This window comes from Bombina bombina, chromosome 1 (genome assembly GCF_027579735.1).
Source record: "Bombina bombina isolate aBomBom1 chromosome 1, aBomBom1.pri, whole genome shotgun sequence".
In the NCBI taxonomy this organism is placed as follows: domain Eukaryota; kingdom Metazoa; phylum Chordata; class Amphibia; order Anura; family Bombinatoridae; genus Bombina; species Bombina bombina.
The window spans coordinates 832,867,230-832,894,866 of NC_069499.1; the positions used below are offsets into that span (position 1 = coordinate 832,867,230).

General features: G+C 41.4%; 1 protein-coding gene across 2 annotated transcripts in view; it reads right to left on the reverse strand.

Moving 5' to 3' along the window:
• The window catches only part of DHX38 (DEAH-box helicase 38), a 757,289-nt gene that overhangs the window by 305,853 nt on the left and 423,799 nt on the right, over nt 1-27,637 (reverse strand). For both annotated transcript variants that reach the window (XR_008400173.1, XM_053699448.1), the window contains exons 17-20: nt 15,554-15,661; nt 15,362-15,474; nt 15,067-15,275; nt 14,772-14,926 (exon numbers count right to left, since the gene is read on the reverse strand). Coding sequence is in view for 1 of the 2 variants with exons in the window: in XM_053699448.1 (XP_053555423.1) it covers nt 14,772-14,926; nt 15,067-15,275; nt 15,362-15,474; nt 15,554-15,661 (585 nt within the window). In the remaining variant the exon portion in view is untranslated. The remainder of the gene's footprint in view (nt 1-14,771; nt 14,927-15,066; nt 15,276-15,361; nt 15,475-15,553; nt 15,662-27,637) is intronic.

Here is a 27,637-nt window from a genome sequence, read left to right on the forward strand (position 1 = left end):
TACTGGGTTCACTGGAATGCGTGAGAGAAAAAAAATTCTCACAGGCGGTCTTACTTTGAAACCTATTCTGTACCCTTGAGAAACAATGTTCTGAATCCAATGATTTTGGATTGAATTGATCCAAACATCCTTGTAAAATCTTAGTCTGCCCCCTACCAGCTGCGCTGGAATGAGGGCCGCACCTTCATACGGACTTGGGGGCTGATTTTGATTTTTTAAATGGCTTGGATTTATTCCAGACTGGAGAAGGCTTCCAATTGGAAACCGTTTCCTTAGGGGAAGGTTCAGATTTCTGTTCCTTATTTTGACGAAAGGAACGAAAACGGTTAGCAGCCCTAAATTTACCCTTAGATTTTTTATCCTGAGGCAAAAAAGCTCCCTTCCCCCCAATGAGAGTTGAAATAATAGAATCCAACTGAGAACCAAATAATTTATTACCTTGGAAAGAGAGAGATAGCAACGTTGATTTAGAAGTCATATCAGCATTCCAAGATTTAAGCCATAAAGCTCTTCTAGCTAATATAGCTAAAGACATATATCTTACATCAATTCTAATGATATCAAAAATGGCATCACAAATGAAATTATTAGCATGTTGAATTAACTTAACAATGCTATACACATTATGATCCGATACTTGTTGTGCTAAAGTTTCCAACCAAAAGGTTGAAGCAGCAGCAACATCAGCCAAAGAAATAGCAGGCCTAAGAAGATGACCTGAACATAAATAAGCCTTCCTTAGAAAAGATTCAAGTTTCCTATCTAAAGAATCTTTAAAAGAAGTACTATCTGCCGTAGGAATAGTAGTACGTTTAGCAAGAGTAGAGATGGCCCCATCAACATTGGTGATCTTTTCCCAAAACTCCAATCTATCAGTTGGCAAAGAATACAGTTTCTTAAACCTTGAAGAAGGAGTAAAAGAAGTACCCAGTCTATTCCATTCCCTAGAAATTACATCTGAAATAGCATCAGGAACTGGAAAAACCTCTGGAATAACTACATGAGGTTTAAAAACCGAATTTAAATGTTTACTGGTTTTAATATCAAGAGGACTAGTCTCCTCCATATCTAATGCAATCAACACCTCTTTAATAAGGAACAAATATACTCCATTTTAAATAAATATGAGGATTTGTCAGTGTCAATATCTGAGGTAGAATCTTCTGAACCAGATAGATACTCATTAGAGATAGATAAATCAGAATGCTGTTGGTCATTTAAAAATTCATCAAATTTATGAGAAGTTTTAAAAGACCTTTTACGTTTATTAGAAGGTGGTATGACAGACAAAGCCTTCTGAATGGAATTAGAAACAAATTCTCTCACATTAACAGGAATATCCTGAACATTAGATGTTGAAGGAACAACAACAGGTAATGGATTATTACTAATGGAAATATTGCCTGCTTTTGAAAGTTTTCATGACAACTAGCACAAACTACAGCCGGAGGAACAGTTACCACAAGTTTACAACAAATGCACTTAGCTTTGGTAGAACCGACATCAGGCAGCAGGATTCCAGTAGTAGATTCTGAGACAGGGTCAGATTGAGACATCTTGCAATATGTAATAGAAAAAATAACATATAAAGCAAAATTATCAATTTCCCTATATGACAGTTTCAGGAATGGGAAAAAATGCCAACAAAATAAGCCTCTGGAAACCAGAAGCAAAATGAAATAAGGACTTAAATAATGTCAAAAATCTGGCGTCAAGTATGACGCACAACTGACAAAACATTTTTTGGCGCCAAGAACGTCTGCAACAAACACGAGCGTCATAGATGATGCAACTACGTAAAAACTCTTGGCGACAACTAAGACATCGGAAATGACGTCATAACGTCAACAAACGTAATTCTCGCGCCAAAAAAGTCTTGCGCCAAGAATGACGCAATAAATTGTAGCATTTTGCGCTCCGAGCCTAACAGCCCGCAATTTAGAAAAGAAAGTCAATTTGAAAAATTTTCAGGTAAGAAAAAATTTTCTTTTTTTTTTTATATATATTTATAAATGCATTTCCCAAAAAATGAAACTGACAGTCTGTAAGAAGGAAATATTCTGATTAACCTGAATCATGGCAAATATAATTACAAACATTATATTTAGAACTTTACATATAAAGTGCCAAACCATAGCTGAGAGTGTCTTAAATAAAAAGGAAAACATACTTACCAAAAGCCACTCATCTACATAAAGTAGATAGCCAAACCAGTACTGAAACGAGAATCAGTATAGGTAATGGTATATAAGAGTATATTGTGGATCTGAAAAGGGAGGAAGGAGATGAATCTCTACGACCGATAACAGAGAACCTATGAAATAGATCACCGTTAGGATGACCATTGTATTCAATAGGTAATACTCCCTTCACATCCCTCTGTCATTCACTGCACTCTGAGAGGAACCGGGCTTCAGCATGCTGAGAAGCGCATATCAACGTAGAAATCTAGCACAAACCTACTTCACCACCTCCATAGGAGGCAAAGTTTGTAAAACTGAATTGTGGGTGTGGTGGGGGTGTATTTATAGGCATTTTGAAGTTTGGGAAACTTTGCCCCTCCTGGTAGGAATGTATATCCCATACGTCACTAGCTCATGGACTCTTGCCAATTACATGAAAGAAATTATACCCAAGCTCTAGGATGACACTGAATGATAACGGGAGGGACAAAAAGAGAGGCGGACCCTAATTTGAGGGCACCACAGCCTGCAAAAACCTTTCTCCTGAATGCTGCTTCAGCCGAAGCAAAAACTTGTAAAATTTAGAAAAAGTATGTAAGGAGAACCAGGTAGCAGCCTTACAAATCTGATCCATAGAGGCCTCGTTCTTAAATGCTCAAGAGGAAGCCACTGCTCTAGTAGAATGAGCCGTAATCCTTTGAGGAGGTTTAGCTAAGCGGATTTAAGCTAAGCGGATAACACTCCTTAACCAAAAAGATAAGAAAGTCGAAGAGACCTTCTGACTCTTATGCTTCCCGGAATGGACAACAAACAAGGCAGAAGTTTGTCTAAAATCTAAAGTAGCCTAAAGATAGAACTTCAAGGCGCGAACCACGTCCAAATTATGAAGCAAACGTTCCTTCGAAGGAGGAGGATTGGGACACAAGAAAGGAACCACAATCTCTTGATTGATGTTGCGGTCTCACACGATTATAGGAAGAAAACCTAACGTACATAGGACAGCCTTATCAGAATGGAACACCACATAAGGAGGCTCACATTGCAAGGCAGCAATCTCAGATACTTTGCGTGCAGAAGCAATAGCCAGTAGAAAAAAAACCTTCCAGGATAACAATTTAATGTCAATTTCATGCATAGGCTCAAATGGAGCCCGTTGCAAAACCTTAAGAACAATATTTAGACTCCAATGAGGAGCATTAGATCTAAACACAGGCCTGATCCTAGTCAGAGCCTTAACAAAGGACTGTACATCTGGAAGCTCAGTGAGCCTCTTGTGCAGTAAAACAGACAAGGCCAAAATCTCTCCCCTGAGGGAACTGGCAGAAAGGCCCTTCTCCAGTCCATCCTGGAGAAACGATAGGATCCTGGCAACCTTAACTATATGCCAGGAAAATCCACGCTCTTCACACCAGAATAAGTAGGTTCTCCACACCTTATGATAGATGCGACGAGAACCGGTTTACGAGCTTGAATTAGAGTATCAATAACTCTCAGAAAAACCTCTCTTGGCTAGGACTAAGCGTTCAAACTCCACGCAGTCAGCCTAAGAGAATCTAGATTGTGATGAATAAAAAGACCTTGTTCCAGCAGATCCCTGCGACAAGGTAACTTTCACGGAGGAGATGATGACACCCCTACCAGATCAGGGTGGGTAGGTTGGAATTGAGACGGAACGCCATGAGATCTATCTCCGACGTCCCCCACCTGTTGCATATCTCCGCAAACACTTCAGGATGGAGAGATCATTCCCCCAGATGAAAATATTGTGTCTGCTGAGAAAATCCGATTGCCAGTTGTCCACACCCGGAATGTGGATCGCTGACAGCGAACAGCTGTGGGCCTCCGCCCACTCCAGAATACGAGATACTTCCCTCATTGCTAGGGAGCTTCTCGTTCCACCCTGATGGTTGATGTAAGCCACTGAGGTTATATTGTTTGACTGGAATCTGATAGACAGACGAACCAAGAAGGGACCAAGCCTTCAGAGCATTGAAGATTGCCCAAAGTTCCAGAATGCTGATCGGGAGAGAGCATTCCACCTGAGTCCACAGGCCCTGTGCCTTCTTGGCACCCTAATTAGCTCCCCATCCTGATAGATTTGTGTCTGTAGTCACAATCTTCCAGGATGGTCTAAAAAAAGGATGTCCGCCAGATCCGGACAGAGCCACCAAGAGAGCGATTCTCTCGACCGGTTGTCCAGAGAAATCTGATGAGGCCACTCCGAATGATCGCCGTTCCATTGCCTCAGTATGCACAGTTGCAACGGTCTGAGACGGAACCCGGCAAATGAATGATGTCCATGCTGGACACCATGAGACCAATCACCTCCATACACTGAGCCACAGAGTGCCTTAAGGAGGTCCGGAGGGCAAAACATGCCGAAGCTAGCTTGCAACATCTCTGGTCTGTTAGAAATATCCTCATGGATATGGAGTCTATTATAGTACCCAGTAATTCCACCCTGGTGCTTGGTATAAGAGAACTCTTTTCTAGGTTTATCTTCCATCCGTGAAATCGAAGAAGAGAGAGAAGAGATTCTGAATGGTCTTCCGCCAGACGAAAAGATGGTGCTTGTACCAGAATATCGTCTAAGTAGGGAGCTACTGCTATTCTCCGGGTTCTGGCAACGGCTAGAAGAGCCCCTAGAACCTTTGTAAAAATTATTGGAGCAGTAGCTAGACCGAACAGTGCAATTAAGTGGAAGTGCTGGTCCAGGAACGCAAACCTTAGGAACTGGAAGTGGTCCTTGAGGATTGGAACGTGAAGGTAAGCATCCTTCAGATCTATAGTGGTGTCAAGTCAGAGTAAGTTTAAGAAGCAGGTTTACAATAAAGTAAATAGTTGATAATCAAATAGTAGTTAGCTGAAATAACTCTGGTAGTGAAGTAACGGTTTAGAGTAGGTAGGTTTAGACACATTGATTTGTGAGGTATACAGTTGTGCTCATAAGTTTACATACCCTGGCAGAATTTATGATTTCTTGGCCATTCTTCAGAGAATATGAATGATAACATAAAAACTTTTCTTTCACTCATGGTTAGTGTTTGGCTGAAGCCATTTATTATGTTTTGGGATCCTCAAGTGGGATAAAAGTGCGTTTGGCAAGTGTGGAGATAGCGCCATCCACCTTAGGGATGGAACCCCACAACTCCAATTGAGAGTCCGGGACCGGGAATAATTTTTTAAAGGAAGACAAAGGGGAAAAGGAAGATCCAATTCTGTCCTATTCATTCTTAATAATGTTCAGCATCTTTACAGGCACAGGAAAGGTTAAAGGCACTACCCTGTCCTCGTAAACTCTGTCTAATTTAGAATCAAAGGTTCATCAGGCAGCTTGGCCTTGGAAACCTCTAATGTAGACAGGACTTTCTTTAGAAGAAAACGTAAGTGTTCAATCTTAAATCTAAAGGCTGGTTCTTGCGCAGCAGGAGGCTTAGATGCAGCAGACTCCGTCCCAGAAAGTTCATTCCCTGAAGCCTCAGAGTGCAACTCATCCTCGGATAACTGAGACAAAGCAGAAAAATCCATTAAATCACATGATTACCCTGGGGCGGGAGATATATGTTTAATGTTTAGTGCTAGTGACGTATGGGTATAAAATACCCAAGATGTGGAAGGCCACAGAGGAGTCACTAGAGAGGGAGGGATGAAATAACAAACAATAATTACGTTTTTCTTATAAACTTAAAATAAAAAAAAAAACTTAAATCATAAGCAGTAGAATCAAACTGAGACAGCTGCCTGAAGAACTTTTCTACCAAAGTCTGCTTCAAAAGAAGCAAATACATCAAAATGGTAAAATTTTGTAAATGTATGCAAAGAAAACCAAGTTGCTGCTTTGCAAATCTGATCAACCGAAGCTTCATTTTTAAAAGCCCAAGAAGAAACGACTACTAGAATGAGCTGCAATTCTCTGAGGTGGAGACTGCCCCGTCTCCAAATAAACTTTATTAATCAAAAAGCTTTAACCAAGATGCCAAATAAATGGCAAAGGCTTTCTGACCTTTCCTTAAACCAGAAAAAACAACAAATAGACTAGAAGTCTTTCTGAAATCTAAAGAATGTAAAGATCTTTCCAGAGAATTCTTAGGATTAAGACACAAAGAAGGAACAACAATTTCCCTATTAATGTTGATAGAATTCACAACTTTAGGAAGAAATTTAAATCAAGTCCGCAAAACAGCTTTATCTTGATGGAAAATCAGATAAGGAAGCTGACAAGAGAGCTGATAACTCAGAAACTCTTCTAGCAGAAGAGATAGCCAAAAGAAACAACACTTTCCAAGAAAGAAGTTTAATATCCAAAGAATGCATAGGCTCAAAAGGAGGAGACTGCAAAATCCTTAAAATCAAATTAAGACTCCAAGGAGGAGAAATTAATGTAATAACAGGTTTGATACAAACCCAAGCCTGAACAAAACAGTGAATATCAGGAAGTATACCAATCTTTCTATGAAATAAAACAAAAAGAGCAGAGATTTGTCCCTTCAAAATACTTGCAGACAAAACCTTATCCAAACTATCCTGAAGAAATTACACCATGAAATATAGCTTTTCCAAACCCGATAATAAATCTTTCTTAAAACAGATTTACGAGCCTGTAACATAGTGTTAACCACTGAGTCAGAGACACCTCTATGACTAAGCACTAAGCGTTCAAATTCCATACCTTCAAATTTAACAATTTAAGATCCTGATGGAAAAACAGCCTTTGAGACAAAGTCTGGCCTTAGAGGAAGTGGCCAAGGCTGGCAACTGGACATCCGGACAAGATCCACATACCAAAACCTGTGAGGCCATGCTGGTGCTACCAGAAACACATGAGACTGTCCCATTATGATCTCGGAAATCACCCTCGAAAGAAGAACCAGAGGCGGAAAAATGTAAGCAGATTGAAAAAAAACAAGAAACTAACCTATCCACCATCTCTGCCTGAGGATCCCTGAACCTGGAAAGGTATCTGGGAAATTTCTTGTTTAGATGAGAGGCCATCAGAACTATTTCTGGAAGGCCCCACATCTGTACAATCTGAAAAAACACATCTGGATGGAGAGACCACTCCCCTGGATGTAAAGTCTTACAGTCTGGCGGCTGAGATAATCCGCCTCCCAATTGTCTACACCTGGGATATGAATCGCAGAAATTAGACAGGAGTTGAATTCCGCCCAAAAAAGTATTCAAGATACTTTTCATTGCTAAAGGACTGTGAGTCCCTTCCTGATGATTGACATATGCAACAGTTGTGATATTGTCTGTCTGAAAATTAATTAAACATTCTCTCTTAAATTGAGGCCAAGCCTGAAGAGTTCTGAAAATAGCACAGAGTTCTAAAATAATGATTCATAACCTCGCCTCTTTAGGTTTCCAAACCTTTTGTGCTGTCAGCGAACCCCAAAGAGCTCCCCAACCTGTAAGAATGGCATCTGTAAGAATACAGTCCAGGAAGGATGAACAAAGAAGGCCCCCTGAATAATACGATGATGGTCTAACCACCAAGTCAGAGAGAGTTAAGTGTTGGGATTTAAGTATATCAACTGTGATACCTGAGAATAATCCCTGTACCATAGGTTCAGCATGCAAAGGTCTCATAAGAAAACGAGCAAAGGGGATCGGGTCCAACGCTGCAGTCATGAATCCTAAAAACTTCCCTGCGCATAGCCACTGAAGGAAATAATAGAGACTGAAGGTTTAGACAGGCTAAAACTAATTTAATTCGTCTCTTAACTGTTAAAGTCATGGACACTGAATTTATCTGAAAACCTAAAAAGTTGACCCTTGCCTGAGAAATGCCGAAACTCTTAGGTAAATTGATCCTCCAACCATGTCTTTGAAGAAACAACACTAGTTGATTCATGTGAGATTTGTCAAATACAGTGTCTGATGCAGGATCATTTGAGCCAAAGAAACCCTCCTCAGTAGAATAACAATTTTGGAAAGACCTTATAAGTTTATTTGAAGACATAAAAACAGTCATAGCCTTCTTATGATTGCAGTAATAACATGTGAAATCTGCAGAATTAATCAGGTACATTAAACTGAAAAATTAAAAAAACAAATTATGCTTACCTGATAATTTTCTTTTCTTCAGATGGAGAGAGTCCACAGCTGCATTCATTACTTTTGGGAATTCAGAACCTGGCCATCAGGAGGAGGCAAAGACACCCCAGCCAAAGGCTTAAATACTCCTCCCACTTCCCTCATCCCCCAGTCATTCTGCCGAGGAACAAGGAACAGTAGAAGAAATATCAGGGTCAGGGTGACAAGGTGCCAGAAGAACAAAAATACAGACGCCCCACAGAAAAAAATATGGGCGTGGAGCTGTGGACTCTTTCCATCTGAAGAAAAGAAAATTATCATCAGGTAAGCATAATTTAAGTTTTTCTTCATAAATGGAAAGAGTCCACAGCTGCATTCATTACTTTGGGGAAAACAATACCCAAGCTATAGAGGACACTGAAAGCAAAAACGGTAGGGAACAAGAGGCGGCCCATTCTGAGGGCACCAGACCTGAAAACCCCTACCCAACAAAATCCTGCTTCATTGAAAGCCGAGAACAACTTTGAAAAAAAGGAAAAGGCCCAAGGACACTGACCCTTAAGATAGTCCACAGCCTTCCTAGAGACCGCAGGAACTAGACTCGACTGAGTCAACAGCCTCCAAGAGACCCCGTCGCCCAGCAGTCGGTCTCCAAACACAGCCCTTACTAAAAAAAGGGAACAAACTACCGTATTCTTCCACAAGAAGAAAATGCTTGGAGAAAACATGATTGTACTTGTAAAACGCGGCTAATCCCCTTACAGAAATAAGCCACCTGATCCAACCTCCTACACACAGGGCAGGACAAAGACCCTCCAAAGAGAGGAAACCTCAGCTCATAAGGAAGTCAAACTATCCCCTCAAAAGGGAAGGGCAGAGATAAGAACAGCGTACATGTCCACAAGATATGAAGCCATAGTATGATCAAAACACAGACCGAATGAAAATTCATTTAGACACCACTGTTGACCCAACAGAGAAAAAACTCTCCATAGAGGAGCACACTATGTCCGAAGGACAAGTCAGGCCTTAAAGTTTATAACCAGTACCTAAAGGTGGATGTGAACTCTGGCCTTCCTGCTAGCAAGCCCAAAGAGCTAGCCCCTATGTCGCAACATAGGGTCCCTGAAAAAAAACTGGGTTGTCACAAACCAGTTCACAGGATCATAAGTCTCCAGGCATCCAAGAAGGATCTAAGACAAGAACCCTGCACCCAGAATCGCCCTAGAACGAACGACACCCTCAGGGAACACAATATACACCGTCTGAAGCAATCAGACCTCACGGGGGATGAGAACCGGAAAACCCAGAGAACGGGTACAGGACTCACTCGTAATTCCCAGCCCAAAGGGAAGAGAACACACTTAGCTGGAGGTCAACACCCCCCCAGCAAGGTACTAGTCCGCGACAAAGTCACGCAATTTCTCTAGAGCCCAAAGGCCCCAAGGGCAACACTAAAGGAAATGAGAACGAGAACAGAGTCAACCAAAAGAGAGTAGAAGAAAGGCTAGTTTCCATAATCCTTTCAGATTAACATTCCAGAGGACCACACCCAAGGGAGAAGAATGCAAATCATCCCGAACCCAGGCAGAAAAACATCCTCTAAGCAAAAAATGTGGAAAAAGAGACAACACCTCCTATCGCCCCTGATATGGAGACGACTAACTCCCGAAGAATGACAGAGCCTCACAGCTTTCACTTCCTAATTAAGCGGCCAAAGCCACCAGAAAAAACGGACGAAGTACAGAAAGTCTCGACCCAAAGGAAGGACCTAAATTCTCCAAGCCTCCAACCCACAACGAAAAGGAACACTCTAGTTCCTGAAAAAATCGGAAACAACTGAGCATGTCGCCACAGATCTCAGTAGAGTCCCGGCCCACTAGATTGAAAGGTGAATGAGGACTGAACCAATCCCCTATGCCCTTAAGCAACCACGGACCCTTAAGTCCTCCCAGGATGCTAGCTGAAGCTTGAAAAATAAAACAATTAAACACAAATCATATTGTGATCACTGGGCGCCCTCACCAGACCAACCAGACATAAAAAGGTGCCACGTGTCTGAACTAGGCCTCAAAGAAAGAAGGATTTGTACCCAGTCAGGACCAGCCTGAAACCAAGGGCCCCAGCACTGTCAAGGCCACAGAGTCTCCCCCAATGATAAAAGGATAAAGAACAGTCAGACAGACTTTTGTAAACAGTGCAACCACAAAAACGCGAGTATCAATTCCAGAAAGTTCCCGAAGGAAACATCACCCACAACATGAGCTTTAGAACAAATAAAAATCATCTTCACCGGATGAAAATAAAAGAAGGCAACCCGTAGGTTATCGCCCAGGAAGAACGGACAGACCCGCAAGACCAGCCCAACAGGGGTCTGAGACTTCCAAGCTCAGAACTGGAAAAGGATACACAAATAACAAAGACTGTAAGAAGATAACTTATGTCTTTGTATGCAAGCCAGTTGAAGAGTAAGACTGAGAATCCCCAGACCCATTAAGAGCGGGATCCTCCAGCAACGCCAAAAACGTGCCTTAGTAGAACACGAAGGCGCGACAGTCTAACATACCTCCGCCGGGACAAAAGGAAACAACGGCCCCGAAGGCGTCAGGGGCAGTCGCTCCCCCGGAAAGTTCAACTGGACCAGGCGATCCCACGCCTGACGAGCCACGGTTAACAAACACAGACAATATCGTAAGCACACTCCCGGGAAGGTGCATATGCGCCAGCGCCAAAGATATGGCCAAGTGGAAATGTGTCGTAACCTCCGTTGGGAACAGGCCACACTCCCTAGAAAGGATAAGTAGCGTTTGGGTTACCTGCATGCATAGTAATAGTTGGTGGTAGGGAACTAGTCTTGTGAGAAATAGAATCCACAGAGCCGGATGGCTCAGTGGGCACCCAATTCCCTGATCCCGAGGAACAGGGCACCCGAAAATGGCATTCAGAACATAACTGATGGGCATGTATCACCCGGGCCAAGTCATATTCTTCGCAAGAAGTAGAGTCTGAATCAGAGACATCAGTCTCCAAGAATCCTCCATAACTAGAACACTGCCACCTCCAGAGAACTAGACACCAGTGGACCAGGATTTCTCCGTCGCCACGCGGTCATGAAAGCGGAAATGGAGTCACAAGGTAAACCATGCAGTCCATGCAAAAGCGAGCCCGATCAAAAAGGTTGCATCACTAGACATAGGCCGTTATGTTCCAAAATAGCCATGAGCCAAAGCAACATTACACTGCAGCAGACAGAATCACATAAACATGATTATAAACCCCCCTGTTCAATAATCCCCCTCAGGAGATATTAACCCTTGATTTCTAGATACAAAAGGAGCCTCACTGAGACCCTATGTTAAAGTTATCCCCAATGGGATGTAACCCCTCTCGGATAAACAGTTGAAATTACAATACATCCATGATGAAAGTAAAATGAAACGATCTTACCGGAATCTACGCCATGGAACAGGAACACGGCCCTTCAAGTGTGACAGATAGTTGCGTCGCTTCTGCCATGGACTTGAGAGAAAAAAGCAGGCAGCGAAACTCGTCAACGCTGATTGCTTGTGGAGCTGTTAAAATGAGTCGGGATGGTTTTGCAGAAAGACTCTCCCTGCATCTCCGGAATTTCACCCATACTCTCACTGAGAGGCTGGCAGGACTACTTTAAACTCCAGGCCCATGCCGAAGAGTACTACCCTCCATAAAAGACTATCACAAACTTCTGACACTTCTCTGCCAAGCTCCTGGGACGAAAGGCAAAGAATGACTGGGGGATGAGGGAAGTGGGAGTATTTAAGCCTTTGGCTGGGTGTCTTTGCCTCCTCCTGGTGGCCAGGTTCTGAATTCCCAAAAGTAATGAACGCAGCTGTGGAATCTTTACATTTATGAAGAAAACATTAAATGTATTTGTATATATAGAAACATTATCAGCATGAAATAAGATAAATGCCACATAATTGAGCTGAAGAGAATAAAATCAGCTTGACAATAAAAAACACACTTAGCTTGTTGAAGAAATGTGTTAAGGGCATCTTAGTTTCTACAGTAACAGAGTCAGGATCAGGGATAGGCACAGACAAAGGCTGTGGCGGACATTTTCCAAAGTACAGACCTTAGTGAAGGACACCAAGGCACATTTAAAATTAAAAACATTATTTTATAGTGCTTGGTGTTATTATACTGATGCAGATACCACTGATCCTATAATCAGCCCTCCTCTGGCTATACCCTTGAGCCAGTGTCACTACTGTGTATTTGTATAGTGCTGGGTGTTATTATACTGATGCAGATACCACTGATTCTATAACCAGCCCTCCTCTGGCTATACCCATGTGCCAGTGTCACTGTGTCATTATATAGCGCTGGGTGTTATTATACTGATGCCGATACCACTGACCCTATAACCAGCCCTTGTCTGGCTATACGCATGTGCCAGTGTCACTACTGTGTCTTTGTATAGAGCTGGGTGTTATTATAAAGATGCAGATACACACCCAGTATTTCATTCAGGCTTTATATATTTCATAACTTATCACCCAATATTGCTAGCAGTCTCTTGACAAGCCACTAACTTTATTCACACTACATATTTTTTTTTTATTCCTATTATTTAATCAGAAAGAAAAGATATACTAAGGTTATGGCGGACACTGCAAGGGCTAGTCATGGACACCAGTGTCCGTGTACGGACACCTTGCCTATCCCTGGTCAGGATCAGTCTGAGACATCTTGCAAAATGTAAAAGGAAAAAATAAACATTGAAACAAAATATCAAATTTCCTCATATAGCAGTTTCAGGTATGGGAAAAAATGCTTATGCTAAAAAAAATAGGCAAGAAAGCAAACAGCATAGCTCTCTATAATATAAAGAGAGCAAGAAGGATAAAAGTAAGTGGGGTAAAATAACAAAAAATTTTGGCGCCAAGTATGATGCACGATTCAAAAGAAAGTGACATTTTTTGGGAGCCAAACCAATTTCGCGCCAAAACAACTAGTGTCAACAAAGACGCAGGAAATGACAAAATTTTCGACCATTATAGGCGCAACTTCTCTCCAAAAAATGTTCACGCCAAAAATGACAGCATTTTGCGTCCACGCGAGCCTAGATTTGCACGCGAAAATTAAGGAAAAATAAGTCAAATTGGGGAAAAAAAGACTGAAACCCCAGGTAAGAAAAAAGTTTAAATAAAGTTCCTAAAACATGATTCTTGTACTGAAACTGCTAGACTGCAAAAGGGAAATATACATAGACCTGACTTATGGCAAATAAAAGTAAACACATAGCCGAGTGTCTTAAAAAAAATATACATAGACAGCCATTGAAAATATTTCCCATGAGTGAAACCATAAAAACAACAGGCGATACTCTCTTCCCATCCCTCTGACAAACACTGTACTCTGAGAGGAATTGGACTTCAAAATGCTTAGAAGCGCCTATCATAGAAGAAATCTAGCACAAACTTACTTTACCACCTCCACAGGAGGCAAAGTTTGTAAAACTGAGGAATGAGTGTGGTGGGAGGTGTATTTATAGGCATTTTGAGGTTTGGGAAATTTTGCCCCCTCCTGGTAGGAATGTACCACATACATGAAAGAAATCAAAGCATCACATTTGATTAATCCCCACTGTTCAATAATCCCCCTCAGGAGATATTAACCCATGATTCTATTAAGATAAAAGGAGCCACACTGTGATCCTGTCTTCTAGCGTTTTAAACATATGAAAATATTGAAACGATCTTACCAGAATCCATGCTGTGGAACAGAAACACAGCCTCTCAAGTGTGACAGTCTTGTAGCATCGCTCCTGACATGGACTTGAGTGAGAAAAACAAGCAGGCAGTGAAACTCGTCAACACTAATTGCTTAGGAGCTGTTAGCAGGCAGTATGGATGGGATTGCAGAAAGACTCTTCCTGCATCTCCTGACTCTAACTTTCGTCAATGCTCTCACTGAGAGGCTGACAAGACTACTTAAAACTCCAGTCCCATATCGAAGGGCAGATACCCTTCCTAAGGAACTACTCCGAAATCTTCTCTGCCATCCTCCTGTGACGAAAGGCAAAGAATAACTGGGGGAAGTGGGAGAGGTATTTAAAGGGACATGAAACCCACATTTTTTCTTTCGTGATTTAGAAAGAGCATGTCATTTTAAACAACTTTATAATTTACTTCTATTATCTAATTTGCTACATTCTCTTGATATCACTTGCTGAAAAGCATATCTAGATATGCTCAGTAGCTGCTGATTGGTTGCTGCACATAGAGACCTTGTGTGATTGGCTCACACATGTGCATTGCTATTTCTTCAACAAAGGATATCTAAAGAATTGAGCAAATTAGATAATAGAAGTAAATTGGAAAGTTGTTTAAAATGACATGCCTTATCTGAATCATGAAAGTTTAATTTTGACTAGACTGCCCCTTTAAGTCTTTGGCTGGGGTCTCTTTGTCTCCTCCTGGTGGCCAGGTTAAGTATTTCCCAACAGTAATGAATGATGCTGTGGACTCTCCCTATATTAAGAAGGAAATAAGACTTTTAGCGATTTACCTTTGGTCGGTAGAATATAGCTGGGACTGATAACATAGACACAACAATAAGAATCTCAGAGCTGCATCCCATGTCACATGATACAATCAGCATCTTAGAGAGAGCAGGATCCAATGGAAACTCCACCATGAGACGACCAGTGGAGGTAAGTGAACCTTCACAAATTAAAAATAAAAACAATAAAACAAAACAGAATATTATGGTTGCAAGCAACAGATCAGGTAGAAAAAACATGATGCAAAGTAGCTTGAGCTATAAAACAATTATATGGCTTCTTTCATAAACATACTCTTACCTGTGTTATCTAGGGCCCCCAGAATCCACAGCTGGTACATTGAGTTAAGCATGTTGTCTTCAGGTGGGGGGTCCATAAAGTGGAAAAGAAGCAGATCCTGAACACCCAAAGACTTCAGAAGCAAAACAACATTTGAGAGGTTTGTACGTTGAATCTCAGGAACAGTGGTGCAGAGCATCTCATTCTTATATGCACTCTGTGTGTATAACCTGCCAGAAACAAGTGGTCAAAAGGACTGCACAGTTTAGTGTAAACAATTAGAACAACTAAGATGTGTGCTAATAAGTCTAATCACCTAAAGCACTGTCCAGGACCTGTTCTGCCTGCTCTCCCAGAGCGCTGGTTGGCATTGGCCTGACTGATGGGGTAGATCTGAAGAGCATCCATGCCAATACGGGGGTTAAACACCTATGGTGAAGTAATAAAGTGTTAAACACATTACATATATAGTAAATCTTACCTCCAACGTGCTTCAGCATAGACTGACCTTTAACTTACAATACCCAGAATCCACTACAAACATGATACCATCTACAGTCAGAGATGTCTCAGCTATGTTTGTAGCTACAATACATTTTCTCACACCATCTGGAGCCTGTGGGATAAAACATAGGATTTATTATAAGAGAAAAATTACACCACGATGAACACTACATGTTTATCCTCCATTAAAGATATATGAAACCCAAAACATTTCTTTTGTAATTCCGACCGAGCATACAATTTTAAAAAAAACTTTCCAATTTACTTCTATTATTAAATATGCTTCATACCCATTCTATTCTGTTGAAGAGATACATAGGTAGGTGTTTGGAGCATTACATGGCAAGAGATAGTGCTGCCATCGAGTGTTATTTCAAAACTGTTGGCATATAGTGCTCCAGACATGTACATGAAAATAATGATAATAAAAGTAAATTAGAAAATTGTTTAAAAAAATTTAAATTTATGCTTACCTGATAAATTTATTTCCTTCTTGGCAGTGAGAGTCCACGAAAACATTCATAACCTATGGGAAGTACTTGACCTGGACACCAGGAGTAGGCAAAGACACCCCAAACAAAGCAATCAATATCCCTCCCAATTCCCCTACCATCTCAGTAGTTTAAGCTACGGATAAGGTAAAGTGAAAAGAGATACAAGCGGTACAGAGTTGCAAACGACTGCCACCACTACACATTTGCATTAAGGTGGTAGTTGACTCTCACTGCCAAGAAGGAAATTAATTTATCAGGTAAACATACATTTTATTTTCCTTCTATTGGCAGTGAGAATCCACAAAAACATTCATAACCTATGGGAAACCAATGCCCAAGCTGTGAAGTTCAGAAATGTTTAGGAGGGAAAAGTAGGGAATGCAGTCCTAGTCGCTAGGCACCACCGCTTATAGAACCATTCTCCCAGTAGAACCCTTCTCCCAAAGGAAGCCTCTGCTGAGGAAAAACTTCAAATCTATAGAACTTTGTGAAAATGTGCAACGAAGACCATGTTGCAGCCTTGCAAATCTGTTCAACTAAGGCCTCATTTCTTAAGGTCCAAGAAGTAGATACCGCACAAGTAGAATGTGCTGTGATTCTTGAAGGGGGCTCCTGACTCACATCCTTGTACACCATTGCAAATCAGACTTCTCAACCAAAAGAAAAGAGAAACAACTGAGGCCATCTGCCCCTTGCACTTACCAGTATACAGGATGAATAAGGAACATGACTGACGGAACTCCTTAGTAACGTAAAGGTGTGAGGAAAATGCCAACAAGAAAACCACTTTCCAAGTCAGTAACATAATATCAACAGATAAGTCTTCCAGAACTTGTATTAGATATTTCTGGTGACAGGCTTGCGAGCGTGGATAAGAGTATCAATCACCCTGTCAGAGCAGCCTCTCTGAGCCAAGATCAGCCGTTCAATCTTCAGGCAGTCAGCCTCTGAGTATCTAGGTTTTGGTAAAAGAACAGACCCTGAGTTAGCAGGTCCTGACATAAAGGCAACCACCAAGGAGAAGATGGCATGGTCGCATGGTCACTAGGTCTGTATAACAAGTCAGAATAGTTAGCATTCCCTCCTGCTTGATCCGAGCGACCACACGGGGCAGGAGAAAAATCGGTGGAAACATGTACACTAGGTTGAAGTTCCACAGGACCGCTAGAGCGTCCACTAGCTCTGCCTGAGGAACCCTGAACTTTAATCAGTATCTTGAGAGAAATGTATTAAAACGGGAAGCCATCAAAACTATCGCGGGAGCACCCCATCTGCGGGTGATCCCCAGAAATACCTCCAGATTTAGGGATCATTCCCCTGACTGGAGATTCTGCCTGCTCAGGAAATCCTCTTCTCAATTTTCCACACCTGGGATGTGGATATCTAAAATTTGACATTGATGTTTCTCCTCCCACAGCAGAATTCGAGACACCTCCTGCATCGCCAGTGAGCTCCGTGTGCCACCCTGATGGTTGGGTTGTAGGCCACGGGAATGATATTGTCCGATTTGAATCGGATATAACGGACATAAGCTAGCTCAGGCCATGGTAGAAGCGCATTGTAGATAGCTCTCAACTCAAGATTGTTGATCAGAAGAGACACTTCCTCCTGACACCAAGTGCCTTGGGCTCTAAGAGAATCCCACACCTCACCCCAGCCGTACAGACTTGTGTCTGTGGTGATAATCACCCAATAGGGGAGACAGAAACCCGTCCCTAGGAGAAATGGAGTTGTAGACTGCCACTACGTGAGACTCCCTCTCGTCAGGTATCCAGGCAAATAACCTGAAACAGATCGGAATGTACTCCATTCCCATATTCCATATACACAATTGTTATAGCATCCAAAGTCACAAACATAAGACCTACCACTTTTATGCATTGTGCTGAAGCAGACGACATGCTGCCTGAAGCATCTCTCTGCGCTGATCTGTGAGGTAGATGCGCACACTGACCGTCTATGATCGTTCCTAGAAAGTTTACCCTCGTGGCCGGGACGAGGGAGCTCTTTTACAGATTGACGTTCCAACTGTGCGCCTGAAGACACGAGAGTATCCTCTCCTTGTGGTCCTGAGCCACTGGGAAAGATGGCGCCTGAACCAAAATGTCATCCAGGTATGGAGCTACTGCAATACTGTCAGGGTTTTTTCCTGTTTTGTTTGCCATATGCTGCTGGGAGCCATTTTACTCACCTCTCTTGCTGACTCTGGTGCATACTGTGTGATGCTGCTCAATTCCTGCACTTCCTTTTATGGCCAGACTGGTGTACATCATCAGTGTGAGACAGGATGCAGTCTCAGAATTGTGATGTCATCACTTACAATTTAAAGGGCCTCTGTTCAGTATGCTTTGCCCTTGCGTTGTCTCAGACCTGTTTGTGAGAGCTCCTGTGTATTACCTGGCTGTCTGACGTCCCTCCTGGTTCCTGATCCTTAGCTTGTTCCTGACTCTGCTGTTCTCCTTGTTCCTGATTCCTGGCTTGTCTGACTACTCGCTTTGGCTCCTGACTCGGCTCGTCTGACTACCAGCTCTGGTTTTGATTCCTGGCTTGTTATTTGACTTGTGGATTTTTTATTATTTTTTGCTATTAATAAAGGTGTGATTATTTTTGCACTTCTCATCTAAGTCTGATTCCTGGCACCCTGACAAATACCCTACAGGGGAACTGGGGCCAGTGGAGCTCCAAGCACCTTGGTAAACACTCAAGGTGCAGTAGCCAGTCCATATGGTAGAGCAAAAAAAATTGGTAGTGGTTGTAAAGGAAGGCGAATCGCAGGAAACGGTAGTGTTCTCTGTGGATCAAAATGTGATGGAACACATCCTTCAGGACTTTTGTAATCATGAACTGACCGACCCTCTTGAACCAGGGGAAGGATGGACCTTATCGTTTCCATCTTGAAGGAGGGAACCCTTATAAACCTGTTGAGACCCTTTAGGTCCAGAATGGGACGTAACATTCACTCTTTCTTGGGGACCATGAAGTGATTGGAGTAGAACCCTTGGGGACTGGAACCACCACACCCATGGCTTTGAGGTCATCCACACAGTGGAGTAGTGCCGACCACTTTAACGGGCTTCCCGACACTCTTGAGAGAATGAATGCTTATTCTGTATGCTTCACAAACTATGTCCAGTACCCAAGGGTCCTGGACGGACAGAACCCAGTCCCTCTGAAACAGAGACAACCTACCCCCCCCCATGTGACCTGGTCCCAGATTAAGGGCGATCACATTATGCGGATATATTGTCCTGGGAAGGCTTTTTGGGCTGCTTGCTCTTGGTCCACCCTTGAGTGGGATTCTAGGTAAGCCCTGGGAGAATCCATTGTAAGCGCTTCTGCTCTCCTCTGGTTCTAAGTACAACCCTTGGACTTCATGCCCTGTGGTAGGAAAGTTCCCTTTCTACCTGTGACCGTAGCTATAATAGAGTCCAGACCTGGTTCAAAAAGGGACTTGCCTTTAAAAGACAAGGATAGTAACCTTGATTTTGAAATTTTGAAACACTATCAGCCGAGCATGACTTGAGCCACAAGGCCCTTCTGGTCAGAAATGCAAAGCTAGAGTTCTTGGCATTGATGCAGGGAATCTGGATAATAGCATCCATGATTAAGGCATTAGCCAACCTAATATGTTACTTAATCTCCTCAAGAGGAATATTGACTGTAAGCAAGTTCGCTAAAGATTCGCACCAGAACTTGGCGGCTATTCCGACCGTTGTTGGAAACAGGAAGCCTGACTGCAGGAACATCCTTCTTAGGTACCCCTCAAGCTTTCTGTCTCGAGGGCGCCTAAAGGATGTACTATCTTCTAGCGGGATGGTAGTGCATTTAGCCAAAGTGGATATGGCGTCATCAACTTTATGAAGACTATTCCATACCTCTGCGTGTGAAGCAAAAACAGGAAACACATTTTTAAAGGAAGCCGAAGGGGTAAAAGGAACCTGTTTCTCCCATTCCTTGGTGATGAGCTCTGCAATAATAGGGGGAAAAGAAAATTCCTTAGGAGCCCTAAGCTTAGGCCTAAACACAGACTCAAGTCTCTGAACTTGATCCTCCTCAGGCAGCTTTGCTGCCAAAACCCACAGGGTAGATTGAACCCTCTTAAACAAGAACCTTAGTTGCTCCACTTGAACCTAATTGTAACCTACTCAGAGTCCCCGTCTGACTCTCCTTCAGAGGTGTCAGAAGAAGAGAGTTCGTTCTCATGAGATTGTCTATAAATATCCATTTTGGCCTCGAACAAAACATTTGCACTACGTACTTGAGAACAATGTTTACATTTTCTTTTTCGCCTGTAAACGGGCCGTGATATCATTTGGAAAATGGTCTACCCCAGCTGGGGATGTAAAGCTATTTTCGCAGCAGCCTGAGGTGACCGCTGTCGCATCCATGGGCTGCTGGAAAGGGATGTCCACATTAACCAAAACTTGGGAATCCACAGAAGGGTTTGCTGGAGATAGCAACTTGGAGATTCCTCAGCGATCTGCCTGCTTGGGCCTCCAGCATGAGACATCAAGAAAAGTGACAGACATGAATTGCATAATTCTGCCAGAGGACACACTGCATTTGATTTGCAAAGCAAGTATTATTGTCAAAAGAAAGTACCAAGGAGATTCCTCTAGATTCTCTATCAGTATAGAGTAATCCATGGTACAATGAAGTAAAATGACGGGTTGACCCAGGCTTCCGATGCACAAATCCATTGTCCCCTTTATGCCCTTTGTAGGGCATCTTGCCACCTCCGATCCTGCCGACTCTCCCACAGGTCTGTTGCGCAGTGGAGCTTAAGAGGAAATAGTGCGAAATAACCAGCTATATTCAAAGAGGTTAAAGGTCTATTATCCAAGTGGGCTACACATAAACTCTCGTTATATGGTAGAATTATGTCTATAAAAATGACGATATTACCCAAAATCCTCTATTTGTTTCGTTCATTACCGATAAATGTACCGGTAACAGAGTTACAAACGACACAGAAAGAAATCCTTAATTTTATTTGGCAAGGGAAAAGGGCGAGAATTAACAAGGACATTGTGACCAGACGTAAGTCAGGGGGAGGGGTGGGGGTACCAGACTTAATTTCCTATTACTATGCAGCCAGAATGGCTCAAACTATTCAATGGCATAGAACAGCAAATACTCCACAATGGGTCCAACTAGAAATGGATATCATGGAGATAGGCAGATTAGATAGACTACTATGGGCAGATAAACAACATAGACCCCACTCTATAAGACAGTACGTAGCAATACATCATACCATCCTTTTATGGGATAAACTGACCAAGACTCTTAAACTAATCAATAGCCGATCTAGAGCAACATCCCTAATACCCATCAATTTAATGACAAACTCACAACTACAGGGAAAGTGGGAAAACAAGGGCCTCTATCGCATCGCAGACACTTTGGTTCATAACAAGATAATAACTTTCAACCAATATGAAGAGTTGGGGGACGCAGATAGTAATCTTTGGTTTCATTATTTACAACTTAAATCTAGGGTACAGGAGATAATAGGGAACACAACAAGGCCAAACAACACAATTTATGAGTCATTGTGCTTAACAAAAGAACTTAAGAAGGGCATCTTCAATATCAAAGAGGGGGAAAAAAATAGTACCATGATAAAATGGGAAAAAGATCTGGGTAGATCCTGGTCAATAGAGACCTGGACTGCAAACATCCAGAGAGGCATTAAATTTTCCCCCAACACAGCGCTAAAAGAAAACTTCTTAAAAACATAATTTATGTGAGAACTTACCTGATAAATTCATTTCTTTCATATTAGCAAGAGTCCATGAGCTAGTGACGTATGGGATATACATTCCTACCAGGAGGGGCAAAGTTTCCCAAACCTTAAAATGCCTATAAATACACCCCTCACCACACCCACAATTCAGTTTAACGAATAGCCGAGAAGTGGGGTGATAAGAAAAAAGTGCGAAAGCATATAAAATAAGGAATTGGAATAATTGTGCTTTATACAAAAAAATCATAACCACCACAAAAAAAGGGCGGGCCTCATGGACTCTTGCTAATATGAAAGAAATGAATTTATCAGGTAAGTTCTCACATAAATTATGTTTTCTTTCATGTAATTAGCAAGAGTCCATGAGCTAGTGACGTATGGGATAATGACTACCCAAGATGTGGATCTTTCCACACAAGAGTCACTAGAGAGGGAGGGATAAAATAAAGACAGCCAATTCCTGCTGAAAATAATCCACACCCAGAATAAAATTTTAATGAAAAAACATAAGCAGAAGATTCAAACTGAAACCACTGCCTGAAGTACGTTTCTACCAAAAACTGCTTCAGAAGAAGAAAACACATCAAAATGGTAGAATTTAGTAAAAGTATGCAAAGAGGACCAAGTTGCTGTTTTGCTAATCTGATCAACCGAAGCTTCATTCTTAAACGCCCAGGAAGTAGAAACTGACCTAGTAGAATGAGCTGTAATCCTTTGAGGCGGAGTGTTACCCGACTCAACATAGGCATGATGAAATAAAGATTTCAACCAAGATGCCAAAGAAATGGCAGAAGCTTTCTGGTCTTTTCTAGAACCGGAAAAGATGACAAATAGACTAGAAGTCTTTCGGAAAGACTTAGTAGCTTCAACATAATAATACAAAGCTCTAACAGCATCCAAAAAATGCAATGATTTCTCCTTAGAATTCATAGGATTAGGACACAATGAAGGAACCACAATTTCTCTACTAATGTTGTTAGAATTCACAACCTTAGGTAAAAAATTCAAAAGAAGTTCGCAGCACCGCCTTATCCTGATGCAAAATCAGAAAAGGAGACTCACAAAAAAAAGAGTAGATAATTCAGAGATTCTTCTGGCAGAAGAGATGGCCAAAAGAAACAAAAAACTTTCCAAGAAAGTAATATAACGACCAAAGAATGCATGGGTTCAAAAGGAGAAGCTTGAAGAGCCCCCAGAACCAAATTCAAACTCCAAAGAGGAGAAATTGACTTAATTACAGGTTTTATACAAACCAAAACTTGTACAAAACAATGAATATCAGGAAGATTAGCAATCCTTCTATGAAAAAGAACAGAAAGAGCAGAGATTTGTCTTTCAAGAAACTTGCGGACAAACCTTTATCTAAACCATCCTGAAGAAATATAAGTCTTCCAGACTCTATAATATATCTCTCTAGATACAGATTTACGAGCCTGTCACATAGTATCAATCACAGAGTCAGAGAAACCTCTTTGACCAAGAATCAAGCGTTCAAACTCCACACCTTAAAATTAAGGTTTTGAGATCCTGATGGAAAAAAGAACCTTGAGACAGAAAGACTGATCTTAACGGAAGAGTCCACAGCTGGCAAGAGGCCATCCGGACAAGATCCGCATACCAAAACCTGTGAGGCCATGCTGGAGCTACCAGCAGGACAAACGAGCATTCCTTTAGAATATTAAGAATACCCTTGGAAGAAGAACTAGAGGCGGAAAGATATAGGCAGGATGACACTTGTAAGGAAGAGATAATGCATCCACTGCCTCCGCCCGAGGATCCCTGGATCCGGACAGATACCAGGGAAGTTTCTTGTTTAGATGAGAAACCATCAGATCTATTTCTGAGAGTTCCCACATTTGAACAATCTGAGGAAATACCTCTGGGTGAAGACCATTCGCCCAGGTGCAACGTATGGCAACTGAGATAATCCGCTTTCCAATTGTCCATACCTGGGATATGAACCGCAGAGATTAGACAGGAGCTGGATTCCGCCCAAACCAAAATTCGAGATACTTCTTTCATAGCCAGAGGACTGTGAGTCCCTCCTTGATGATTGATGTATGCCACAGTTGTGACATTGTCTTATCTGAAAACAAATGAACAACTCTCTCTTCAGAAGAGGCCAAGACTGAAGAGCTCTGAAATTGCACGGAGTTCCAAATATAGATCGGAAATCTCACCTCCTGAGATTCCCAAACCCCTTGTGCCGTCAGATACCCCCACACAGCTCCCCAACCTGTAAGACTTGCATCTGTTGAGATTATAGTCCAGGTCGGAAGAACAAAGAAGCCCCCTGAACTAAACGATGGTGATCTGCCCACCATGTCAGAGAGTGTCGTATAATCGGTTTAAAGATATTAATTGAGAGCTGAAGAGGTCGCATGTGAAAACGAGCAAAGGAGATCGCATTTGATGCGGCAGTCCTAAGACCTAAAATTTCCATGCATAAGGCTACCAAAGGGAATGATTGTGACTGAAGGTTTTGACAAGCTGATATCAATGTTAAACTTCTCTTGTCTGACAAGGACAGAGTCATAGACACTGAATCTATTCTAGAAACCTAAAAAGGTTACACTTGTCTGAGGAATCAATGAACTGATTGGTAAATTGATCCTCCAACCATGAACTTGAAGAAACAACACAAGTCGATTCGTATGAGATTCTTCGAAAATGAGAAGACTGAGCAAGTACCCAGATATTGTCCAATAAGGAAATGCCAAAAAACCCTGTTCTCTGATTACAGAAAGAAGGGCACCGAGAACCTTTGAAAGAAATTCTTGGAACTGAGGCTAGGCCAAACGGTAGAGCCACAAAACTGGTAATGCTTGTCTAAAAAGAGAATCTCAGACACAAAAAGTGATCTGGATGAATCGGAATATGTAGATACACATCCTGTAAATCTATTGTAGACATATAATGCCCTTGCTAAACAAAAGGCAGGGCAGTCCTACAGTAACCATCTTGAATGTTGGTATCCTTACATAACGATTCAATATTGATAGATCCGAAACTGGTCTGAAGGAATTGACCTTCTTTAGTACAATGAAGAGATAAAATAAAACCCCAGCCCCTGTTCCAGAACTGGAACTGGCATAATTACTCCAGCCAACTCTAAATCTGAAACATATTTCAGAAATGCTGAGCCTTTGCTGTGTTAACTGGGACACGGGAAAGAAAAAAATCTCTTAGCAGGAGGCCTTAACTGAAGCCAATTCTGTACCTTTCTGAAACAATGTTCTGAAACCAGAAATTGAGAACGGAATTGATCAAAATTTCTTTGAAGAAAACGTAATCTGCCTCATACCAGCTGAGCTGGAATAAGGTCCGCACCTTCATGGGTACTTAGGAGCTGGCTATAGGTGTTCTAAAAGGCTTGGATATATTCCAAACTGGAAATAGTTTCCAAACTGATACCGCTCCTGAGAATGAAGGATCAGGCTTTTGTTCCTTATTGTGAGGAAAGGAACGAAATGATCATTAGACCTAAATTTACCTTAGATTTTTTATCCTTTGGTAAAAAAGTTCCCTTCCTTCCAGAAACAGTTGAAATAATAATTTATTACCCTGAAAAGAAAGGGAAAGCAAAGTTGACTTAGAAGACATATCAGTATTCCAAGTTTAATCCATAAAGCTGTTCTAGCTAAAATAGCTAGAGACATATACCTGACATCAACTCTAATGATATCAAAAGATAGTATCACCAATAAAATTATTCGCATGTTATAGAATAATAATAATGCTATAAAATTATGATCTGTTACTTGTTGCGCTAAAGCTTCTAACCAAAAAGTTGAAGCTGCAGCAACATCCGCTAAAAATATAGCAAGTCTAAGAAGATTACCTGAACATAAGTAAGCTTTTCTTAGAAAGGATTCAATTTTTCCTATCTAAAGGATCCCTAAATGAATTACTATCTGCCGTAGGAATAGTAGCACATTTAGCAGGAGTAGAGACAGCCCCATAACCTTAGGGATTTTGTCCCAAAAAAACTCTAATCTGTCAGATGGCACAGGATATAATTGCTTAAACGTTTAGAAGGAGTAAAAGAATTACCCAAATTATTCCATTCCCTGGAAATTACTTCAGAAATAGCATCAGGGAGATTAAACACTTCTGGAATAACTACAGGAGATTTAAAAACCTTATTTAAACGTTTAGATTTAGAATCAAGAGGACCAGAATCCTCTATTTCTAATGCAATTAATAATTCTTTAAATAAAGAACGAATAAATTCCATCTTGAACAAATACAAAGATTTATCAGCATCAACCTCTGAGACAGAAACCTCTGAACCAGAAGAACCATTATCAGTATCAGAATGATGATGTTCATTTAAAAATTCATCTGAAAAAAGAGAAGTTTTAAAAGACTTTTATGTAAACTAGAAGGAGAAATAACAGACATAGCCTTCTTAATGGATTTAAAAAATAAAATCTCTTATGTTTATCAGGAACACTCTGAAAATTAGATGTTGACCGAACAGCAACAGGTAATGTAACAGTACTAAAGGAAATTTTATCTGCATTAATAAGTTTGTCATGACATGCAATACAAACAACAGCTGGAGAAACAGATACCAAAAATTATAGCAGATACACTTAGCTTGGTAGCTCCAGCAGTAGACAGCGATTTTCCTGTAGTATCTTCTGACTCAGATGCAACGTGAGACATCTTGCAATATGTAAGAGAAAAAACAACATATAAAGCAAAATTGATCAAATTCCTTAAATGACAGTTTCAGGAATGGGAAAAAATGCCAAAGAACAAGCTTCTAGCAACCAGAAGCACTGAAAAAAATAAGACTTAAATAATGTGGAGACAAAAGCGACGCCCTTATTTTTTAGCGCCAAATAAGACGCCCACATTATTTGGCGCCTAAATGCTTTTGGCGCCAAAAATGACGCCACATCCGGAACGCCGACATTTTTGGCGCAAAATAACGTCAAAAAATGACGCAACTTCCGGCGACACGTATGACGCCGGAAACGGAAAAGAATTTTTGCGCCAAAAAAGTCCGCGCCAAGAATGACGCAATAAAATGAAGCATTTTCAGCCCCCGCGAGCCTAACAGCCCACAGGAAAAACAGAGTCAAATTTTTGAAGGTAAGAAAAAAATGATTAATTCAAATGCATTATCCCAAATATGAAACTGACTGTCTGAAAATAAGGAAAGTTGAACATTCTGAATCAAGGCAAATAAATGTTTGAATACATATATTTAGAACTTTATAAACAAAGTGCCCAACCATAGCTTAGAGTGTCACAGAAAATAAGATTTACTTACCCCAGGACACTCATCTACATGTTTGTAGAAAGCCAAACCAGTACTGAAACGAGAATCAGCAGAGGTAATGGTATATATAAGAGTATATCGTCGATCTGAAAAGGGAGGTAAGAGATGAATCTCTACGACCGATAACAGAGAACCTATGAAATAGACCCCGTAGAAGGAGATCACTGCATTCAAATAGGCAATACTCTCCTCACATCCCTCTGACATTCACTGCACGCTGAGAGGAAAACCGGGCTCCAACTTGCTGCGGAGCGCATATCAACGTAGAATCTAGCACAAACTTACTTCACCACCTCCATCGGAGGCAAAGTTTGTAAAACTGAATTGTGGGTGTGGTGAGGGGTGTATTTATAGGCATTTTAAGGTTTGGGAAACTTTGCCCCTCCTGGTAGGAATGTATATCCCATACGTCACTAGCTCATGGACTCTTGCTAATTACATGAAAGAAAGTACTACATAGATGGAATATTTACCCTACTAGATTTTCCAAGGCGGAGGACAGGGAACATCACCATTGCTATAGAGGATGCAATGAAATAGGTACCTACTTAC